Source organism: Pelmatolapia mariae, linkage group LG15 (assembly GCF_036321145.2).
Source record: "Pelmatolapia mariae isolate MD_Pm_ZW linkage group LG15, Pm_UMD_F_2, whole genome shotgun sequence".
Lineage (NCBI taxonomy): Eukaryota > Metazoa > Chordata > Actinopteri > Cichliformes > Cichlidae > Pelmatolapia > Pelmatolapia mariae.
Window position 1 is genome coordinate 10,934,927 of NC_086240.1, and position 17,695 is coordinate 10,952,621.

At 41.5% G+C, this 17,695-nt stretch overlaps 2 protein-coding genes across 3 annotated transcripts; one reads left to right on the plus strand and one right to left on the minus strand.

Moving 5' to 3' along the window:
* Nucleotides 1-86: 86 nt before the first annotated feature.
* Nucleotides 87-3,740, plus strand: atraid (all-trans retinoic acid-induced differentiation factor). Its single transcript, XM_063495376.1, has 7 exons — nucleotides 87-188; nucleotides 374-507; nucleotides 1,046-1,114; nucleotides 1,725-1,796; nucleotides 1,877-1,998; nucleotides 2,094-2,194; nucleotides 2,286-3,740. Exons 1-7 carry the CDS (start codon nucleotides 96-98, stop codon nucleotides 2,388-2,390), a joined length of 696 nt encoding a protein of 231 aa, XP_063351446.1. The 5' UTR covers nucleotides 87-95; the 3' UTR covers nucleotides 2,391-3,740.
* A 97-nt stretch (nucleotides 3,741-3,837) lies between these two features.
* On the minus strand, nucleotides 3,838-10,424 carry eif2b4 (eukaryotic translation initiation factor 2B, subunit 4 delta). 2 transcript variants are annotated; one of them, XM_063495283.1, is made up of 14 exons: nucleotides 10,353-10,424; nucleotides 9,858-9,895; nucleotides 9,569-9,749; nucleotides 9,254-9,469; nucleotides 7,780-7,862; nucleotides 7,239-7,265; nucleotides 6,704-6,795; nucleotides 6,478-6,592; nucleotides 5,381-5,457; nucleotides 5,169-5,271; nucleotides 4,914-5,047; nucleotides 4,559-4,736; nucleotides 4,263-4,443; nucleotides 3,838-4,150 (listed from the first exon to the last, which is right to left on the minus strand). In XM_063495283.1, the coding sequence occupies exons 1-14, from the start codon at nucleotides 10,372-10,374 to the stop codon at nucleotides 3,951-3,953; spliced, it is 1,647 nt and encodes a 548-aa protein (XP_063351353.1). In that variant the 5' UTR covers nucleotides 10,375-10,424; the 3' UTR covers nucleotides 3,838-3,950. The 2 variants fall into 2 exon arrangements, with proteins under 2 accessions (XP_063351353.1, XP_063351354.1); XM_063495284.1 differs by lacking the exon at nucleotides 7,239-7,265 and having other exon boundaries at nucleotides 3,839-4,150.
* Between the last annotated feature and the right edge of the window lie 7,271 nt (nucleotides 10,425-17,695).

Genomic DNA, 17,695 nt, shown 5'->3' on the forward strand with positions numbered 1-17,695 from the left:
GTTAAAATCCCATAAAATCCTGCAAACGTCATAAAATGCTGGACCCGCTTCCTGTCACGTGCTGCGGCCTGATCATGTGACTCCAGTTGCTAAAAATGAAAGCTTTATGTAGCTGTATGAGATTTGTGGCGCTTGTTTTGATCCTTAATTTATTTTTCCAAGCAAGTTATCAGCTGACCGAGCTGCAGGTAAGGCTGGGCTTTCTAAATGCAATAACTGTAGTCTTTACTTCAATAACTCTGTGGCGCATATATATTACTAATAATACAACAGGTTCTGGTGTAGCTGTATGTGCCAGAAAGGAAATGGCCAGCAAGATTGTTGTTTACAGGTGTCCCCCCCCCCCCCTCTTTGTTATGACGTGTAACCACAGGTATGTAACCTGTGTCGCGGGACCATCCTAAACAGCTCTGAGGTCGGTCACTTTTGCTTCTTATCCGCTGGACGGATAGACGGACGTTGCTGTTTGAGAAATGACACCACAAACGACCCTGAACACATCATCGGGTAGGATTTGCTGCTTTCAGGGTCCGTCGGAAACAGAATTTACACCCAAGCTAAGATTTGTTAAGCTCTTTTGTGAATAACTGTAAAAAAAAAATGTAAATGTCGTTTTCTTTCTAGTGACTTCCAATGCTGACTGTATATTAACTTGTGGGAAAGGTTTCGTCTTCATAATCTCACTAACAGACAGGAGGCTGAGCTGGAGGTGGCAGAATTGGCAGTGCTAGCATTTTCATTAGGAAGTACAGCTCAATTTGGGTTTTTTGGAGACACAGTTAGAGAGGCAAAGCTGAGATGGTTTGGATAGTGGGATATATTGGACAAAGGGTGTTGAATGTGGATCTGGCAGGCAGAATAAAAAGAGGAAGACCACAGAAATGATTCATGGATATAATGAAGAAGCACATGCACAGTTGGTAGAGAAGGATGCTAGGGATAGGGTGAGATGGAGGCAGATGATCAAATTTGGTAGTGACCCCTGAAGAGTGCAGCTGAAAGAAGAAGTTCTTCATTATCTGAACTTTGTGTTTTTGTTTGTCAGGTTGGATCTGTCCAACTGTTCACTAACTTATGTGCAGGATCTTCAGGGAGCATCAACAGCTTTCATGATGTAAGAACAGTAAATACAGTTTCACATCTTTTTTTGCACAAATAATCCTCTCGTCTGCACGCAAAACAACAGAAGCTCCTGCTTACACATGCTTTCTCTTTGATTGTAAGGTTATTTTTAATTCAAAAGCAAATAACTGCTCTTATCGCTACTCCACAGTGTACATTTCACATGAAAAATTGTAGTAAAAGCCTGTATTGGTGTACTGAGAAAGAAAAATGACACATGTGCAGGCGATTCCTCAGAATGATCTTCATGTTGATAAAAGCATTCTTGAGCAGCAGGAGTTTAGGAAAGTTTCTATTTCTGGCCATGCATAACAACTTTTATCTCCCCTTCTGGCAAGCACTAAAATGATTTAACTTCACAAAAAATAAATATAGCTGAAGCAAATAAGGAAGACACAGGGCGGCTGTGGTTGAGCAAATTCTCTACCAAATGGTTCACATATTGAAGTATCCTTGGGCAAGATATATCAAAGTTAGACAAAGTGTTTAGGCATAGATACAAGTGCAGTGTGACTGGATGACTGATAGTTGTACTAGAAAGTGCTAGTGTTTTTATCTATGTGGTCGCTCTTTTAAATGCATCCTATCTGTTTATATTACAGAGACCTCTCGTTCAATCCCATTGTCAACATCAGTGATACAGCTTTTCAAGGATTTAATAAGTTAAACTACATGTAAGTATTTTACCCAAATTATGACAGATTCTCCTCAGTATTAGACTGAGATTTTTTTTTCTAACTTAATTTCTCTGTAGGATTTTACCACAAAATATAGATTGTCCGGGAAGCAACACATCTTGGGAAAAGGTTAAAATCAAAGAGGGAAATCGTCATTGTGAAGGCCAAAGGAATATGTGCAACGAGACTGGACAACTGTGTAAGTTCCTAACTTTTGCTGTGACACATGCCATCTAAAACTACAGTTATATATGTTACACGTGACATCTGTTCATACTTGTTGGTAATCCACAGCAATGAACTGTCCAGAGAACTCCCTCTGTGCCCCCTTCGGCCCAGGCTTCTTTGAGTGCAGCTGCGCTGAAAACTTCCGTGGATACAAGTGTCTTCGAGAGGTCAGTTCTGCAAGCAGTTTTATACAAATCACCTTTTGATGCTAAGCTTTTCGATTATTTAAAGTTCTGCATTTGTTAAAACTGTCCGTAGGGGGAGTTCCCAGCTCTGCAAGTCTTTGGACCTCTTGCAGCTTCTACGGTTGTGATCTCGGTTCTTCTGTGGGCCACCCAGAGACGTAAAGCCAAATCACTCTAAAGCTGAACCTTAGTCAGCTGGTTTTAATCTGAAACTGACTGTTCTTAAAGGGAAGATACTGATAGGGGAAAAATGCTGACAAAGTCTGAGGGGACTTTTACAGGGCTTCTTTTAAATGTGTTTTTATTCATTTTACACCTTTTTGAGGTCGGTTGTATTTTTTGTTTCAAGGAAATTTACACGTTTGACCTCAAAGACGTTTCAGTGCAATTTTAAAGAAAAGATTTGCTCCGCCTTTCAAATATTTTTGTCAAAAATGACCACTATTAGCACATCAATTATATTTGTAAATGTATTTGACTGACACCATGTGATAGAAGGGAAAACACTGTGTTTTACAAAATCCTTCAGAAACTATGTGCACTTACACAAATACTGACTTCAGTCCTAAAACCTGTCTGGGCAGGCATGCTGAATTTCCACTTTACTGACAGCAAAGACTAAGTTTGTTTTGATATAAATTTTAACAGTAATAATTAAGAGTGCAAGCTTATTTGACATCTTTAAAAATTATTTTAATAGTCCAATAGGTTAAATTCTGTATTTTTTTTATATGCAGTTGAGCGACACAAAATCCTTTCTTTTGCAACAAACCTCTTTTTGAAGTGTGATGTTTTTATTTACATCTTTAATTTCAATTTCAGACAAAACACAAAATGTGGAAGATACTTGTCTGTTACAGCCACATTTTGTTTATAGGTCACATGTGCTAAATGTCTTGACATTCAAGGGTAACCTCTGTTGATACTCTTCTCCAGTGAGATTCAGGGTTCTACTAAAGATTTTAAAACAGGATATCTGTTTCTACGCTTCGAGTATCATGTTTACATTATGCATATACAGGATTTAATTGTACATTAACTGATTTTCTAGCTGTTAAAATGTTGTGTTCTCCCATTGGGAAAATTCAGTGTTGAAGGGCAGCTCTAGTTGCTCTATGTTCAATACATTGCTTCTGGCTAAATAAGTTGTCTGAATGTTAATGCACTGACTAAATATTGCAACTAATAAATAATTCTTGTAAGGAGAGAGTGTATCTACAGCATGCAGAATATTTCTCCTGGTTTTGACTGAACTTGGTGACGATATATGAGCAGTGAGAACAAACTCCTAGCTGCTTTACCAAAAACTGTAGTACCTGGTTAATGTCTTACTTTTCTTTTGTGTCATTAAACCTAACTTTATGGGAGCCATAACATTTATCTGATGCTTCAACTCCAACTGTAATTAGGAAAAATTTCTGTCTTGTTTCAAATTGCATGCCATGGTTAATAACCAGTGTTGTGACGCTCAGTGGGATTGTATTGGCAATTAAACGTTCTGTTTCTAATAAACAGTGGGTCTTATAACATCTAGCACTACTTTTTTTTTTTAATAAACAGAACAGCCTTGTCACATTAGGCCAGGAAATATATTTCCATTTATCCAATACTACCATAAAAACACACATGGACTCAATTTAAAAAGCATATGTCACTTCAGATATATATTTATTGCATGCTAAAAGCACAATTTGTTGTGTGTGTGTGTACAAGCTCTTGTGCACACAAACTGAGTTGTTCACTGGTCCACGTTTTTGACTCGCAGCACCACAGGGACAGAGGTACACGGGATCATCCCGAGCTCTGTGATGACTAGATCTACGAAATCAGGCGGCGTCACGTCGTAGACCAGGTTAAGAAGGCCGAGAGAGGACTGGTTCTGCCATCCCTCCAGCGGAGTCGTTCCTTTACGGGTTACAATGAGGTCGTCGGGGTCATCTGGAAAGCAAAGATGAGGATAAACTGGTGTATGGAAATAAAGTTGAGCCAAAGGACAAATTGAGCTGAAAGGCTCGCAGACATTTATGTAGCAACTGAACACTTTCCATACCGAGTTCATTAGATACAAAGGAATCTGTCTGCACCCTGTCACAGAACTTGTAGGTCTCACAACACACCAGCACAGGCACATTAAAAGCTTTGGCCACCAGAGCTATCTGTGATGTCCCCACTCGAGACATGACGTAACCATTAGCCAGCAGAGCATGAGCACCAAGGAAAACCTTTGACACCTAGAAGAGAATAAAGAAACTCATTGTGCTTAGAACCAAATCTTTTGGGGTTTAATCTCTCTCTCTCTATAAATATATCTACACCTTGCTCCATTTAGTGTAGCTCCACGATTACCTCTGGAAGGATGTAAGAGACAGCAGAGATAAGAACATAGGTGCAGCTGATGCCTTTCTGGACCAGGCGCCTCAGGGCCTCCTTGCCCTCTAGCCGAGGCCTGCTGTCCACAACAATAACACGGAATTTTCTGCTCTTCTCAAAGGCCTCGCAAAGGATGTGGTTGACCAGTGACGAGCTGTCAGGGAGGAGAGAGGAACATTTAATGTCGGGACAAAAATGCGGAAGGAAGGTTGCATCTAACCAAAACAGGGAAGAGAAAGTGTTAAGAATAAACAATTAAGCAATGCTCGCTAATAAAGAACAGATTTAACAGCTGAAACCAAGTACATGCACGCAGCTTTTAGAGACTTACCATCCATAAACTAGGATAACATCTCCATCACTGATCTTTTGTTTTTCTATGGCGCACTTGGCAATAGCTACACCAGCGAGAATAATCTTCTCATTAATGTAGGACTCGATACCGTTGAGCAGTTTGCTCTTTGCCTAAAAACAAAAGGAAGTGCATGAGTTCTCAAGTATCGGAAACTTAAAATGAACCACACAGTGTTAAAAGTCTTATTACTTCAACAGATTATGTGATTGCAAATACAAGAGTGTCACTAACATCTTCTTCTTTAGAGTTACTAGGAATATTAGAGATCTCCTTCTTGATGTATTTGATTGCATTACCCATGCTGGCTGACAGAGGGCGACACTGATTCAGAAAACTGAAATAAAAACAAAGCAAAAGGAATGATTTCATGTGTTAAACCAAAAACGTGTCAGTAGTGTAGGAAACAATGATGAATGACTAAAATCAGTAATTTTTTCCTTTACCTGATATAAGGTTTTAGCTTGTTGACCAAGTCTCTTGATAGCTCCTCATTTTGAGGTGTAGTGTAGTCCCTTATTACCTGAAGGGAAAAATGAAACACTGGACTTTGATTGAGCCATTACAACATTTCTTTTCTTTTCCAGTCATTCTGTTGTAGATTTGCTGCTGTGCTTGCGATCGTTGTTCTGTTGCATGACCCAATTAAGGCCAGACTTTTAGGTGTCAGACAGATGGCCTCACATTGACTTTACAATACTTTTATATACATAGGAGCTCGTAGTTAACTCAGTGACTGCAAAGTGCCCAGGTCCTGTGGCTGTAAAACAAGCCCAGATGCAACTTTGAAAAGCTAAGCTATACCACCATATTCTTTTTAGAAAGAATAAGCTTTCCCTATGACAACACTTCCAAACAAACCATACTTGTTCAGTGTTTTTCTAACTGTACCCTCATGAACTCACTGAGGCGTGTAGAGTCTGAGATCTAGTCCTTGAATTTTTTTTTTGTTTTGCAGCTTCTCTGAGCATTACACACTCTCAACTTGATGTGAATTTGCTAGGATTCATGGGAAGGTCGGCAGGAATTTTGTGAATAATCTTTCTCACTGTGTAATGATGGACTTACAGCCTTATAATCCTTCACAGATTGACAGTTGATTCTTTGAAATCGTTGCTGATTTCTTTCCTCCTTGGCACTGTGTTTACACAAACCTGAATGCCTCAGAACAACAAACTGTCAAACCTTCCACTTTTATAAAGATGCTCACACCTACTGATGATCACTTAATAAGGTATATCTGATTACCAGCACCTGGCTACTACTTGCCCTTGTATTTTCAATGGATGCAGTCATGGTACACTCAGTTTTTCCACACAGTGCTTCTGGATTTTGACTTCATTAAATAATGACACTGTAATATGTCATGTTCTGTAGTTCATTTGAGATTGTATCTACCTGATTTTAATGACCAGATTCACTTTTACAATGTCCTGATAAGTAAAAACTGCAGTCAAACGGTCACTGTGTCAGCCTTAGCCTCGACCATAAGAGAGGGAACAGTGGGGTTTGAAGAATGAATGGTCTAATGTTGGGACTGTACCTGTTTGAAAGCATGCAGCAGGGCAACAGAGCGAGCATTGGATCCTGCAACAATGCCGTGTGAATACTGCAAACCCAGCCTGACAATAGCAGGATGAATCACTGTGGAAGGAATGCTGCAAACCACAAAAGGGTCCGTTAATGAGATTTAAGGAAATCTTAAGAGGTTACATCTTATAACATGACATAAACAACACACTGTAACATACAATTTAAAGTCAATTTACCTGAGTTGCTGTGTTAGAGGAGCTTTGCGACTGTACTGGTGGAGATGAGAAAACAGGCTGACTTTGTAGCCATAATCTGAGCGCAGCGGGATCTGAAATGCACAAAATGTACACCAGGTCAGAGATTACAGTTGAGTTAATGAGGTGAAAACAGGGAGTCTGTAGACTGTACTCATTAAGAGTTACATTAAACTTTGAGTTCTGTGTAGACCTAATAGAAAGAAAACTGACAAAATTAAAAATTACTGTTATAATTAATTATGACTAACAGAACAGCAGCAAGCAATGGACAGCCTGGTGTTTCGGTGACCACAGCAAACAACACACATACAGTAAAACCTACTTGCCAACTTAACAGCTGTCTACATGGAAGAAATGTTTTTACATCTCTTTCATTAAGTTTGTAACAACCAACGATAATGGGTTAAACTGGATTAAGATAACAGGTTAGCAACCGAACAGAACCAAAAGGAAAAAAAAAAGAAAAAAGGTTAATGGCACATATTCTGTAAAGCCAGACACCGACGGCTTATACCTTTTTAGCAGCATAGTGCTCTGGTGTCTGAAAGAAATGTTGGGTACAGTCACATGCAATCACAACTGCTGGTTACTGTATGCAAAGCTGCAATGACTTAACCAAATAAAGTTACTTTATTTTAGAGTTACTGTACAAATAACAGGAATTCTATTTATGTACACACCTGACTGACTTTTGTTTAATTAGAGAATGTCTCAGATTTAACTAGTAAAAGCTTAGATTTCCAAAAACCAACAATGCACCTGCAGGAAATGTCACACTTCTGTCCAATATAACATGTTGTAAACATACCAGCAGTGTTTTTTCCATCGACTAAATTTGATTACAATACAGTATGTTAGATTCAAACATAAAAAATAGTTACTTGAAGCATCCAAGATTAAGCCATTTTCATAAAATAAGTCAAACATTTCCCGATGAATCTATCCATCCTTACAACAAATTAAAAGGTTACTTAGAATCACTATGTATCGTGTGTATTCGGTGTGTCTTGAATCATTTTTAAGGGTCTTCAGAAGTTCCTCACAGCAATACTGACCTGTTGCCTTTCCAACTTCTTGGCAAGTTTCTTTAAAACGTCTGGGTTGTCCACTTGAATGTGTTCTGGGAGCCTCTTCACCACTGAAAATGCAAAGAGTGTTAATATTCTCCAGTGTGCTGACGAGCCAAAAAATTAGGACCAACTTGAATTACATTCTGCTGGTCGTTTGGGAGATGCTAAATAGCTCTGAGGCCTGTACTGCGAAGCAGGATTTTATGTTATCCAGGTATTTGCACTGTCAAATTTGAACAAAGACTAAGGCTACGTCCACACGTACACGGGTATTTTTGAAAACTGAGATATTCTGTTTTTTAAAAAAAAATCCCGTCCACACGTGCAGGTTTGAAAAATATCTCTGTTCACATGTAAACGCCCAAAACGCAGTCAAATGTTGTGAAGAACATGCCAAATCCTAGCCGTGTAGAAATGTTGGCCAATTAGATGTCTAGAAGCCTGGAAGGTCAAGAGTAAACAGGATGTAAGCATGTAAAAACTGCAGATAGTAAGATTAACAGCAACAGTATTTTGTCTATATCCGCCATTGTAGAAATTCATCTCATGTAAACAATAACGTGGCGCACAGCGTCACGGCAAAAAAGGCGAACACCTTTGACATTGCGTGACTAAATCTCCGTTTTCCTCATCCACACATAAACGCAAAAACTGAGTTTTCGAAAATCTCCACCTTGGCAGGAGTTTTTTTTATTTTCAGTGAACGAAAACGCTGTTTACGAGTGGACAAAAGGTGCAAACGCATAGAAAAATCTGCGTTTTCAAAAATACCTGTATACGTGTGGACGTAGCCTAAGCCTACATTCAAATTCTGTGTTTACATTTATTCTTTACTCTTTACCCATGTGTTAATGAAAGAGCTCTCATACTGATAATTCTGTTAACTTGCAGAGTTCTTCCCAGGCTTCAAATAGGCTAAACTTTATCAAGTCTTGTCTAGCCTTACTGACCAAAGCACTTAAAGCTTACACTTTTAATATATTATTACGTTACAGTCATTTTCCCCTCTTACACACTCATATTGATGGTTTGTCTGCAGCAGCTGTATTGCTTTCAGTCTGTATTACATGTTTAACGACTTCATATTTTCCCATATTTCAGTACACTTCACCTTCCAAAATCAGTCGCTCTACTGCTGATACACTTATTACCATTGCCACCGATATCACATGACCTTGACCTTTACATTTAACACTTCACTGGTACCAAAACCTTGTTGGTTGAAGTTACCACCAGTCAGTCTTGTTTCAGCATATTTCCCTGCAGCCAATCATGAGGCCAACGTTTGACCCTACAACAATCACTGATCACTGTTAGTCTGTATTTATCACAGCCATACAGCTTCTGTGTTGGCATAAACAGCTTCTCAAAGTTCTACAGGTAGCTGTCTGTTGTTCTGACTTGATTATTATCCAAAAGATAAAACTGAACGCGCAAATGTTAGGTGCAACAGCAGTACCTGGCTGCAGATCACTGGGCGGAGCTTTTGGTTTGCTCGTGGCTGCCTGCTGTCCCGTCTCTCCCTTCTTGCTCTGTTTGCTGGCCCTCTCAGCTTCTTGCCGAGCTCTCCTCTCAGCTTTCAGCTCCGCTTTAGTCTTTGCTGGCTTGTCCGCGGGCGCAGAAGCCTCTAAAGCAGGCACAGAAACGGGTGCAGTAGCAGGCACTGCTGAAGGAGCTGACAAAGACCATAACAGACACAGATATTAGGATAAAGAATGAATCACACTGTCCACCCAGATACAACAACACTTGCTGCTGCCTAAATGGGAGGCACCTTTCTGCACTGTGGGTTGTGTCGGGGGCTGGGATGCTGGAGCTGCTGAAGTGACCAGCTTCTTCTCCTTCTCATTTTCCTGTGATGCCTTGTCATCTTTTTTCTCTTTGTTTTTCTTCTGCTGTTTCTTCTCTTTCCTCAGCCGTTGCTTTTCCTCCTTGGTTAGGTCTTTGCCTTCACTCTGTCACGTGACAGGAAGAGGCGTCAAGAAAAACCTAACCTAACTATTAAGGAAAGCATTTATCCACACAAAGGCTGTAATAAATTTCAAGAAAACACCTAGACTAACCTTTGCGCGTTCGATTTCATCTTTCCTCCCGGGTCCATCTGTAAGACGAGCAACAGAGGATGATCATATTCGATTATTTAGCATTATAACGTACTTCTGTTACTTTTTCCACAAGAGGCGGTGATACTAAGGTCGAGTCTGTTAGCTGCTTTTAGTTTGCACCGTGTCAACGAAATCAGTAACAAAACTAGTGTAGTGCATCATCGTCACAGCACAGTGACAACTAGAAACATGAGTATTGTACATTTTAAAACTACTCGAAAAGATGATGCAATACATTCTCTGTCTACGGCATGAGTACCGTTTACATGCTCTCGACGCTAACGTTAGCAGGTCTAGCATCTGGGAAATTAACTTTGCTACCAGCTAATAACAAAGTCTACATAATAAGCGCTGTGAGTATGAGATACTTCTTCGTAACTCCTACAACTAAAGAATAAGAACCAAAAGGAAAAACCAAATGAACTACAGCAATTTACACACTCTGAAACCCACCTATCACTCCACTGTCAGCCATGTTTACGATGCTGCTTCACCTCCTCTTCTGCTGTAGAAACTACTACCATAGAAACGTATATCGCCCCCTGGTGGATGACGTTGTATGTTCTTCTTCTTCTTCTTCTGACATTTGTATTGGCGGTTGGCAAACAACTGAAAGGTGCATTACCGCCACCAACTGGTATGGAGTATGGTCTGGAACAACGCTAAAAAAAAACAACAACAAAAAAAAAAAACCTCAAATCCTGCCAAACAGGTTCCCCTCTTTTAAAAACAGAAATAAGGCCTGATAACTCTTGCTTCCCGATTCCTTTTGCAACAAATCAACAAGATCCAGTTTGATTTTTAGGTTACTGAGATTTTGAATCAATTGCCTCCTCTCAACCTGATACCTCTGACACTGCAACATGACATGTTCTACAGTTTCCTCTACCCCACAGTAATCACATTTTCCAGTACTATGTTTCCCTATCAAGAATAATGTGTCATTCAAGCCAGTATGTCCAAATCTCAATCTGGATATGATCACCTCCTCCCTCCTAGTCCGTCCTGCGTTTCTCAGTCCTCCCACCCTCCTCTGAATCTTATACAACCATCGTCCCTTCCTTTCCTCCTCCCACTGCTTTTGCCATCTTGCTCTCATAACTTGCCTTACCATACTCCTTATCTCTGCTTGGCCAATACTAACAGCCATGTCAACCGCCCCATGCCTTACGGCCTCCTTTGCAACTCTATCTGCCTGTTCATTTGCCCACACTCCACAGTGCGCTGGAACCCATAAAAATACGACTGCAAGTCCCATCATGTGCAGCCGGAAAAGTGTCTGCTGAATTTCCCCCAAAACATCTGCCCTACTGTCTGAGTGACAATGCTGTAGACTGACCAATGATGAACTTGAGACGTTGTATGTTGATGAGTATGTACACATTAATATTAAGCATATTGAAAGCATATTAATTTGCTCTCCTGATATTTAGACTGTAGTATTGATATTTTAATCTTTGCCTTATGCCCATTAAACATTAATACTATTAATACTATTTTCCAAATAGTATTAATGTTTAATGGGTGTTATTAAGGCTCACTCAGTGACATACTGTTATTTATTTTATGTTTAGGTTTGATTCTAAAGGCCGAACTTGCTACATCAACAAAAAAATCTAAAACTATCAAACTTCCTACATCATTCAGTAGCCTACTGTGAAAAAGTCTTGAGCATTCCCTTATTTCTTTAAACAAAAAACCTTTTGAGTATTATACATATGAACATTACAAGGGGAAATAAATAAATAGTGTTATGTATATACAGTTTTGGTTACTGCACGTAGAATTAAGTACTGCACAGTGATTGCACAGTAGAGGGAATCACTGTGCAATACATAGAGGGAATATTGAATATTGAAGTGAATATTGGAATATTGATCTGGTCAGTTAAGTAGCAGAGGGGGTTGTTGATCACTTTTATCTGTTTTGGTGTGAATAAATTCACAACAGGTGCACCAGAGAGAAAACAATGAGACACCCCCATAACAGTAATTATTTTACAGATGGAGGCCACTAACCTTTTTTCCAGTTCTGACATTGAAATGTCACATTGCCAGAAGGCTTGATGTGTCTCCTTGCACAGTCTCAACAGCAAGGAAGAGATTCCAAGAGACAGGCAGTTACTCTAGGAGAACTGGACGAGGCCGTGGAAGGTCCTTAACCCACCAGCAGAACTGGTATCTGCTACTTTGTCTAACAAGGAACAGGATGAAATGAACTACAAACTACAACCGGACTGATTAGGAATGTTATTTTGGTGACTTTGCTGTAATGATAAGGGCAAAGGTTCATAATGAACATCCATCCATCCATCCATCCATCCATCCATCCATCCATCGGGTAGGAGATATGTAAACCCTGGACAGATTGCCTGTCTATTCCTGATTAAAATGCTGACGTTAAATATCAGTTTACTGTCTATATTATGATCCAGTGAATTACAACTTCAGCATCCTGGCTTTTGGTCAGTGATTTCAATACCAGCAGCAGATTTTTGCTGGTTTTGACAAAAGGGTTGAAGTGAAAAAGTTGGTAATGGATATGCAGCGCTGTTCTTTGTATGCTTATTTGCATCCCCATTACATCTGCATGCTTAGAGGAAGTTTATTTTCATGGATACAGCTGGAGTGTCATTTTTGTGTCTATATTATCCTCCATCACAAAAAAGACTGAAGACAGATTTTATTGTTCCACATTGTAGGTAATTGGGTCAGGTTTCCACCCAGGCTCTATTTATAAAAAATGTTTAAACACACATGAAATATGAGTGAAACAAGAACAAAAATACACAGACACAAGCATATGTGCTATTTATAGACCTATACAGTAGAGTGCAAAATAACTGTAAAATTCATGTAAACACTAAAAGAAAAAAGATCTGTCATTTTTTACTGATGCATCCCTACCTCATCATTTAAAACTGAGCTTGAAGTTGGGATAAAAGAGATTTATTCTAGCTCTAGTCAGGCAGCACAGTGATATTCTAAACCTCAGAGTGGTACTTGGTGTGTAGCTCATATAGCGCAGGGTTATTAGGTTGTTGGCTTGCCTCTGCACAGCCTGTTTGTAAATAGTCTGCAGGCATGAGTACACTCCACACCCACACAGAAGGCAACCTAGCTAGAAACAGCATATTACTGTATATATACATCATGAGTGCTATCCATGGTACTGAATTCTCTGGCCCGGACTGTAATATTAGCTTTTCCCATCTATATACCTCATACTGGGTCAGTCTATTCTGCAGAATAAGGTGGACTCAGCTGCTAGACTTAATGTATCTTTGTGTTTTTCTTTGAGTACACAATGGACTGAACGTGAATCAGAAGAACAGGAATTCAATACTGTACAGTGATCTTTTATTTGGTTTCTAGTCACATATTACCATGAACAATTAATATAGAGCTCCTAAAGAAGATTCACTTTGCATCTGTGCTGTAAAATCTATTCTATTCACCACCTCCAGATTAAACAGCGCTACACCACAACGTCACTGCATGTTTGACTCCCAGCCGGTGTGTGCTGACTGAATTCACGGCGCAGTAGCTGGTTGAAGGGGACCAAACCTCACAGAAACACCTGACTTGGTTCCGTTTGACCAGCCACAGCAAGGCGTGTTGCTTCAGCTGCAAGAGGCAGAGCAAGAGGGAGAGCAGGAGGGGAGGGGCAGTCAAGAGGAAAGGTTACAGGGGTAAAGGTCACGGAAAAAGAGGGACATGAGAAAGACGAAATACAGTAGGAGATGGACATCATCTGCAGGCAGTAAGGGCTGCTGAGTCCTCTTCAGTCTTACCTGATGGAACACACAGAGAGAGAAAAGGAGAAGTTACAGCACAGGAACAAGTGCCTCCGTGTTACCAAGCAAATAGTTCCTATTTAGAGGCTTGAGAACTCTGACAGCCAGTGACATCTCTCCGTTTCCTTCCAAATCCAGCCCACGGCAGCAAACTTTCACCCTCAGTGACAGCTCCTGCATCTCTGCCCTTCCCTCCCCTCTTCCCTTTTTGAGAGCTCTGCGGTTGCTATAATGGGTGACAGCTGTGCTCTGTCAATCCTCCTTGACTGTCAGCAGTTGGGGCAGGGCAGGAATTTTTCAAGAAGTCCCTGAGACCCGATCAGCGGCCCTGGGAGTAATGCTAACTGCACACGTGCCTGAGCTGAAGGAGAGGGAACAGGCCTTTCACCTGTTGTCCTGACACACACACACACACACACACACACACACACACACACACACACACACACACACACACACACACACACACACACACACACACGTTCATGAACTCTGACACCCCCCAAATGGTAAATGGCCTGTATTTGTATAGCGCTTTACACAACACACACAAACACACACAAACACACACACACATATAAAGTAGACAGACACCCTCACACAATTTTCTGAATGAAGACAAATGAAAGAACAATATGAGAAATGTCGACGTCGATGCTCAGGTCCCCTTGAAACCACACACTTCCTTACATTCCATAAGTGGCGTATTAATATGGGGATATAAGGAAGCATGTGCTCACAAGGGACAACAACTGGATTCACTGCTCCTCGAGACACAAAGCACCCTTTCATAGCCACGCGTGAAGAGTAGCGGGAAGAACCGGCTTAACAGCGGTTAACTGTGACAGAGTGAGTGAGTGAGTGAGTGAGTGAAGGAAAAATGGAGCGTAAGAGGCACAGAATGGTGGCTTCTATCATCTCCATGACGCTAGAAGCAAGGAAGAGGAAATTCCTTTTTAATTTGTATGGGTTAAACCTGACCATTGTTTTATTAGACAAGTAAAAAGTGAATTTCTGACACTGACAGATGACTGGACTGATCATACTGGCAGATACTTGATGGATAATGCCAGTGTGATGCTGCTGAAATGAGTTTAAATAACTCAGGCGGGTGAGGCAAATACCGACTCCCATCAAACAAAGGTCATCGTCCTTTTTTTATTTCCCAAACATCGTGCCACGCCAAGTCAACGTGATGCCGACAGTTGTGTCAAGTGATCCTTAAGAGCGGAAAAAATTCAATTCATTTTAATCGCAACCCCTTATTAAAATAGCTTGAGCTGATTTTTAAAAAAATGCGTTTTACTCACCTTCGTCTGGTCTCCTTGCGCCTCCTCTTGTGGTTTTCTCACGGTGAGTAAATGGGGTTAAGATGAAGGCCACAGTCCACCTCTCCTTCACAAGTGGTGACTTCCTCGATAAATCTAAACACTTCTGAACCAAATGGCCACCAGAAAGTCTGTCTCGTCTACTGTAATTAGACTAGGACGACTCCTCTGAGAGGCACCAGATTTCCTGATTCTTTCCTGCATCACACCTCAGCTTCCCCTCACCTGATGCAAGTGGCTGCCATGTTGTGCTGTGTCTTCAGTAAAAGTGAGAGAAAGCTACCAGATTTTTACTCATATTGTGCTGAAGTTAAGCTGAAACCACACAAGCACAGCTACCCGAAGATTTTGTTGCCTGACATATGACTTTGTCTCTTCCTGCGCTGTGAACTAAAGTTTTAGAAGGAAAAATCACAGGAGTGATTCAAAAACAGACAAAACTCAGACCAACCTTACTCCTCATCCCTGAAGTTGTCCTCTGCCTTTTATCCACCCTTTAAAGCCAAGCTCATGAAACTAACCCTCCGCTTTCTGAGAACCACTCCCCGGCTTCACCCTCAGCTCTCCCGTGATCACCCATCCTCCTCTGTATCTGGTCAGTGGATTGTGCCCACAGCAGGCCTTGCAGATCGGCCTTTTCTATGGCTCCAGGAGCGGCCCCCTCCAATGCGGCCTCCCACCTGTTGGTGTCCTTTAGAAGCCCGGGCCTCTCCTGCGCCTCCTGTCCGGCCCAATCAGCGCTTTGACAGAGGGGAGCCAGCCTGTGAAATCACACCTCTCAGCTGTTCACACTGGGCTCGAGACACCCTACACCCCTGCCGTTCCTCTGTTCAGGCCCCCCCACCCCACCCTGCCTCTATTTTACACCGAATGTCAGTGGCTCCTTTTTGGATTAAAAAAAAAGAAAGGGGAAGAAAAAAGAAAAGAAAAGGGGATACAGGGAGAATCAAGGAAGCAACTGCAAGAGGGGCGTGTTTTACTGGGTCTGGGGGTACAGTCAGAGCAGCAGTTACGGCAGGCCGTGAGTCACAGCTGAAGCCAAGGTTGAGTTTCAGCCCTCTTTGGTTTCTTTGATTCGCTTTAGCTTCATTGCATTGTTTACAGGGGAGGAAAAAGTGACATTTGTGCTTATCAAGTTCACAAGTTCACAAAACAACATTTCAGGCTCCTTTATGCGGTGCTTCGGGCAATTGAAACAGGTCCCTTTGTGAGACATCACATGATAAGAAGCCTGTCTGCTTCACAGTGCACCAAATGTGGCAAATGCTTTGACAAACTGTAATGTAAACCTCTGTCCACGAAGCATGGCCAGTAGGTGCTCCTGTGGCAGCATAAAAAGAAAGCAATAAATTCTTCAGTGGCCACAAGGTGACCATTCTGCCACCATGACTCTTAGAACACAAGCACTCGATGTGAAATGAGCCACTTTAGGAGGCAAAAATCCAAAGCCTGAAAGAATATGTCTTTTCTCAGGATACGTACTGCCGTATAGAATGACAGGTCTGAAGGTGTGACAGCTCTGAAGCATCTACACGCACTGATCACCAGCAGTGTAGAGGCAAACAGGCCCAGGCTCAGGGGGTTCATTTTCCTCTGCAGCAAGCACAAGCTGCTCCACTAAGGTCAACACCTGTGTTCTAAAATCAGCGCTGGGGTTGGGTGTGATAGGAACCCGGGCCTCATTCACAGAAAGCTCGAGCTCAGAGAGAGGGGCTTATATTGAAACCTAACGCTCTCGCTATTTTCGAGGCACTCGCCGTCCACAAATAGCAACCTGGCTGCATCTTTGTGGCTCCCGTTTTTTTTTCACCCCACAGGATGTTGTCTAAATTCGACAGTTGTTCAATATTTCCCATGGCGCCGAGCCAGGGTGTATCACAAATGCAACATTTCCACTAATGCCAGCGATGTGCCACGGCCTTGCTCGTTACATCTGAGCGCTTGGAATATCGGACGACTTTTGTTGCTGAGTGGATTCTTGGTCGCTCGCACCGGACACGATGGTAAAGACACAAATCATAATCCTTGTGTTCCTCTTTTGCGGGAACAGCTGATCACTGTCACATACTGGCTCACAGGCCGGGGCTTTGCCAGCGAACGCTCTCATCTAATCATCTGTTTCTCCTTCATCATGTGTCATGCATCATTCAGAAGAGCTCACCTTACCCTCTGATATTTTTTTCATCTGTCTACACCTCTTCTTTTTGTTTTTTTTTAATTTGACTTCCAGTCATCCAGTCTGGTGATCCTTTATACTTCCAAAACTCACTGTAAACATGGACACTGGATGATAGGATTTTGACTTGTTCACCAATTTTGAGATCAATTAAATCAACACGGGGGAAAGTCAGTGAAGGGGCTTAAGTGCCCGAGCTGCATGTTATCTTCAAATCGGGCTAGGGAGGTTATTTTTAACTACCGTTCACATACCGGGGCCCCCGTTTGCTAATCACTTTGTTCCCCTCTGTCATACCCATCTGCCCTGCTGCCAATGTCCCACTGCTTCTGGCGAGGTCACAACACACTTCACTTGGCAGGAGGAAATAATTTCCCTCAGGACACCAGACAGGAGCTTTGAATGATGAACTCCAGAGCAGTTTCTTCAACAGCAGATAATATGGAATTCTATTGGTATAAATAAAGTGGCAGCTGACACCAGACCAGATCTTGCA

Coding starts and splice junctions, on each gene's coding strand:
- atraid (XM_063495376.1), top strand. CDS start 96: ATGAAAGCTTTATGTAGCTGTATGAGATTTGTGGCGCTTGTTTTGATC. Junction 189..373: donor ATCAGCTGACCGAGCTGCAG/GTAAGGCTGGGC, acceptor GTGTAACCACAG/GTATGTAACCTGTGTCGCGG. Junction 1,797..1,876: donor TTTAATAAGTTAAACTACAT/GTAAGTATTTTA, acceptor ATTTCTCTGTAG/GATTTTACCACAAAATATAG.
- eif2b4 (XM_063495283.1), bottom strand. CDS start 10,374: ATGGCTGACAGTGGAGTGATAG. Junction 5,272..5,380: donor AAGCTAAAACCTTATATCAG/GTAAAGGAAAAA, acceptor TTTTTATTTCAG/TTTTCTGAATCAGTGTCGCC. Junction 4,444..4,558: donor TCTCTTACATCCTTCCAGAG/GTAATCGTGGAG, acceptor ATTCTCTTCTAG/GTGTCAAAGGTTTTCCTTGG.